The 5,000-nt window shown below is 36.4% G+C and overlaps 1 protein-coding gene and 1 pseudogene across 1 annotated transcript; both read left to right on the top strand.

Annotated features, from left to right (window-relative positions):
- Nucleotides 1–1,033, top strand: part of LOC137626967 (neuroligin-1-like) — a 2,557-nt pseudogene extending 1,524 nt beyond the window's left edge.
- A 2,090-nt stretch (nt 1,034–3,123) lies between these two features.
- Nucleotides 3,124–4,437, top strand: LOC137626438 (neuroligin-4, X-linked-like). The gene is made up of 2 exons (XM_068357429.1): nt 3,124–3,234; nt 3,950–4,437. The coding sequence occupies exons 1-2, from the start codon at nt 3,150–3,152 to the stop codon at nt 4,396–4,398; spliced, it is 534 nt and encodes a 177-aa protein (XP_068213530.1). The 5' UTR covers nt 3,124–3,149; the 3' UTR covers nt 4,399–4,437.
- Nucleotides 4,438–5,000: the final 563 nt, after the last annotated feature.

The raw sequence follows: 5,000 nt of genomic DNA, 5'->3' as shown, positions 1-5,000 counted from the left end.
TATATATATATATATATATATATATATATATATAGATGCGCCTCTCTTTGTGGGTGGGGATACCTTAACGTGATGATCAACAAAGCTGTACTAAGGCTACCCATAATAGCTATATTTTCTCTAAGCAATCAGACATAAATATCCCACCATCACCAATCCGTAGTTGGCAAACGTGGTGATGAAAACTAGCCAAACCACAGTCATGAATAAGGACATGGATGTGGCCAATGTCCTGCAGAGTTCTAGACACAGCTGCTTTTGTTGTTGTTGTTGCTTTGGTTGTTGTTGTTTTATATACACAGATATATACAGTTAAGAACTGAAATCCTTGCATAATGAATACATACGTTTAAACATAATAAAATTCCTAATTTCTAAACTATAATATAAAAGTTAACTTGCACTCAAGTACTTATTCGTATTTCCTAAATATCTCCATTTGTCTATACAAAGTAATATTCTTAATCACTCAACTATAAAAAGAAAAATAAGAAAAATCTTAATTTTTCTCTTGACTTCAAAGGCAAGGAAGGTCGAACTCCAGTTGACCTCCTACTAGGAATGACAGCTGCCAACCTCCTTGACATCCTTAGTCAGCAAGAAGTCAAAGAAGGATTCGATGCTGACTATAGGGAGGATCTGCTGAGATCCTTCGTCGTCAATAACTATCGATATCATCTGCAGGTGAGTATTATTATTATTATTATTATTATTATTATTATTATTATTATTATTATTATTACCTCGTCTATACACATATAAACTATACAATCTAATAATAAAAGTATACTTCACATGGAATATTTTCATCTCGCCACAGGAAATTATGTTAGCCATCACAGCCGAGTACACTGATTGGTCGAGATCCCTCCATCAACCAATCAGCATCAGGGACTCAACCGGCCAAGGCCTTCATGATGCGAATATCGTCTCACCGATGACAGATCTTGCCAAGTAGCTCTACACGACTTCTCGATCATCTTATCTCTACGTGTTGGAGGAAGAAGTTTCAGATGTACGTCGATATGGATAGATTGGTTTTATATATGAAATGAAAAATATGGTATATATTATTAATGAAAATCTTTGATAATCTACAGAATGTTTTTGAATATCATCCATAGATTAGAGATGTATGTATCCAAATCATGGAAATAATATTCATGAAAATATAAAATAATAAATACCAATAAAAGAATCATGATATAAATAAAATCAGATATTCCTCTTCCATTCAAATTATCATTTTTCAATTTTGTTATTTCTACAATAAAGCTTTAAATTGGAACTAATTACCTTTCCCAAAGTCTGGAAATGAGAGTCTTCTCCTGAACGAGCTGGCGTACGTCTTTGGTGGTCCTATGGGTGCTCTTGGACCTTTGGCCTCAAGTTATAACTTCACTAAGATGGATGTCACACTCAGCAAATCCTTCATATCAATGTGGAGTAATTTCATAAAATTTGGGTGAGTAAAAGGTGGTTTTAGAAGGGGTATGGGATGTATGAATCAGATTTTTACAGTTAGGCTGATATGCAAGAAATATTTAGCAAAAGGTGAGGAGGTGTATGTCGCATTTATGGATCTGGAGAAAGCGTATGATAGCGTTGATAGGGAAGCGATGTGAAATGTGATGAGGTTATATAGAATTGGTGGAAGGTCATTTGTAAGCAGTGAAAAGTTTCTACAATAGTAGTAAAGCGTGTGTTAGGATAGGGAATGAAGTGAGCGGTTGGTTTCCGGTGAGAGTGGGGCTGAGAAAGGGATATGTGATGTTTCCATGCTTGTTTAACTTGTATGTTGATGGAGTGATGAGAGAGGTGAATTCTCGAGTACTTAGACGAGGATTGAAACTGATAGAAACGAATGATCTTGAATGGGAGGTAAATCAATTGTTGTTTGCGGATGATACTGTACTGGTTGCAGACACGGAAGAGAAGCTTGGCCGATTAGTGACAGGATTTGGAAGAATATGTGAGAAAAGGAAGTTGAGAGTTAATGTGGGTGAGAGTAAGGTTATGAGATGTACGAGAAGGGAAGGTGTTGCGAGGTTGAATGTCATATCGAATGGAGAGTTACTTGAGGCGGTGGATCAGTTCAAGTACATGGGGTCTGTTGTTGCAGCAAATGGTTGAGTGGAATAGAGGGTTAGGCATGAATGTAAAGAGAGTTTTGTATGGAAAAGTGATTGTACCAACTGTGATATATGTATCGGAGTTGTGGGGAATGAAAGTGACGGGTAGACAGAAATTGAATGTGTTTGAGATGAAGTGTCTGAGAAGTATGACTGGTGTATCTCGAGTATATAGGGGTAGGAACGAAGTAGTGAGGGTGAGAACGGGTGTAAGAAATGATTTAACAGCTAGAGTTGATATGAATGTTTTGAGGTGGTTTGGCCATGTTGTGAGAATGGAAAATGGCTGTCTGCAAAAGAAGGTGATGAATGCAAGAGTTGATGGGAGAAGTACAAGAGGAAGGTCAAGATTTGGGTGGATGGATGGAGTAAAGAAAGCTCTGGGTGATAGGAGGATAGATGTGAGAGGCATGAGAGCGTGCTAGATATAGGAATGAATGGTGAGCGATTGTGACGCAGTTCCTGTAGGCCCTGCTGCTTCCTCTGGTCGCCTTGGATGACTGTGGAGGTAGCAGCATTAGGGGATTCAGCTTTATGAAGCTTCATCTGTGTTGGATAACGGGGGAGGGTGTGCTGTGGCACCCTAGCAGTACCAGCCGAACTTGGTTGACTTCTTCGCAAGGCTGGAAGGAGCATAGACAGGAGGGGTCCCTTTTTTTCATTCATTTGATGTCGGCTACCACCCAAAATTAGTGGAAGTACCATGGTATATGGATATATATATATATATATATATATATATATATATATATATATATATATATATATATATATATATATGTATATATGTAATATATATATATATATATATATATATATATATATATATTATATATATATATATATATATATATATATATATATATATATATATATATATATATATATATATATATATAAAATACTGTATATTTCATATCATTGATACCATAAATCAATCGATTATACTTATGGTATCAATTCAAAACTCTATGTTCATATTACAGACATCCAAAAGACACAGTCTCCAAAGCTAAGATGTCGGAGAGTGCAAACGACATAACTTTTGAAGAGCAGATATGGCCCAAATATGATCCAGTCTATCAGAGATACTTTCAAATAGGTGAGGTTCCTATTTTTGTGGGGCTGTAGTCGCTCACAGATATAATGATACAATGATTTTCAATATTTTCTAGATATATAACCTTAGGTCAGGAAAATACAATTATTCATATTTTTAGAGTAATTTTATTTCTTCATGATAACTTACATGTTAATTAATAATCCCTTTCTTCACTATATAGGAAATTTTATGTTCTAGATGTTAACATTCTCTCTCTCTCTCTCTCTCTCTCTCTCTCTCTCTCTCTCTCTCTCTCTCTCTCTCTCTCTCTCTCTCTCTCTCTCTCTCTCTTCATTAACCCAACTCCTATGAATATCATTAACCTAAACTAGTAAAACATAACTTCTTCAATGCACTTCACAAAACTATAGAACTTTAGTAAAATACTAATATTTAACTGGTGATTAATCTAATAAACTAAATGATAGTACATCCTAAAATTTTATGATATAATTCTAATCATCAATATAAATATGATATGTACCTTTTCTCGATACTTGCTTTAGGTAAATTTTAGTGTTGGGATTCTATTTGTAATAGCTTATGAAGCTGTAACATCCAAAACCTATTCATTGATAAATTAATAAAAATATTTATTCATAACATCAAGAGTCAAAACCATATATCTTATATTTAAGGAATATATCTTCTATAGATATTGTATCCTCGTTTTCACATTATTACTTTCAGTTACCTATATGTCTATTCATTCCAGGAACACAGAACTCTGTACATGACCACTACCGTGCTGGAAAAGTAGCCTTGTGGTCATGGCTACTACCTGGTCTGGAACGAGTGGGTGCTCGGTACGGCCCATATAAAAACTTTCACAGATTACCAACTGATCTCGAGTCTGGTTTATACCCTCAATCATCAGGTCCGTATAACTTAACAGATGGCTTTCCATCTAGCCCAGTCACTTCAACCATCACTGGCACAACAGATATACTTCATAACTTAACAAATGTAGCTAAAGCTAACAAAATGCAGGTTAGTGAATCAGCTAATTTGGATATGGGAAAGGATTTCCCCTACACGACTGCACTGAGCTTGACAGTGGTCATTGCCTGCTCTTTGCTAATCCTAAATATCCTGGTTCTTACTACCGTTTATTATCGACATAAGGCCAACCGCCGAGCCTCGCCAAAGGCTTACAGGACGTGAATAGCGAGAGAGGGAATGACGTCCAGTTGCACTCCTCTAGGGACAATTGTAAGACAATATATGCCCAAGGCATTATGGAACCCTGAGGCCTTCTATCACAATGCACAGCAACCTGGCCACAGCCTTTGAAGAGGAGTCCCAGCACGACTGGCCGCCAGACTACATAAGCAGCGTACAAACCATAGACGATATAACTGGCGTAACATCCAATAGGATCTCTCCAGATACGCAAGGCACCATTACGAATACACAAACGCTACATGAACCAAAAGAAAATATATTAAAAGTTACAATGCTCAAGCAGCCTGTGGCCTCCTACACATCTCCGAATGATGGTCAACTTGTCTCTACATATTCACCAGTCAATGGTCAACTCGTCCCTACGTATTCAACAAAAGAGAATCAACTCGTCCAAAATCACCCAGCATAGGGCAACAAGTTATAAGTTATTCTCCTAAGGATGGACAACTAATTCCATATTACTTGTCGAGCAGTGCTTCTACGATGCATAATAGGGAGTAGTTAATGTCAATGTCACTGTAATATACTAAAAATTAGGTTCCCATTCCTTCAAAAACAATGTTAGATATATTCTAGAATAT

This window comes from Palaemon carinicauda, chromosome 34, assembly GCF_036898095.1.
Source record: "Palaemon carinicauda isolate YSFRI2023 chromosome 34, ASM3689809v2, whole genome shotgun sequence".
Classification (NCBI taxonomy): domain Eukaryota; kingdom Metazoa; phylum Arthropoda; class Malacostraca; order Decapoda; family Palaemonidae; genus Palaemon; species Palaemon carinicauda.
Note: the sequence above shows the minus strand (reverse complement) of the source record. Positions and strands in the feature narration are given on the sequence as shown.

Excerpts from the sequence above, each read along its gene's own strand:
- LOC137626438 (XM_068357429.1), top strand. The coding sequence starts at position 3,150 with ATGTCGGAGAGTGCAAACGACATAACTTTTGAAGAGCAGATATGGCCC. Across the intron at positions 3,235-3,949 it reads TCAGAGATACTTTCAAATAG|GAACACAGAACTCTGTACAT; the intron begins GTGAGGTTCCTA and ends TATTCATTCCAG.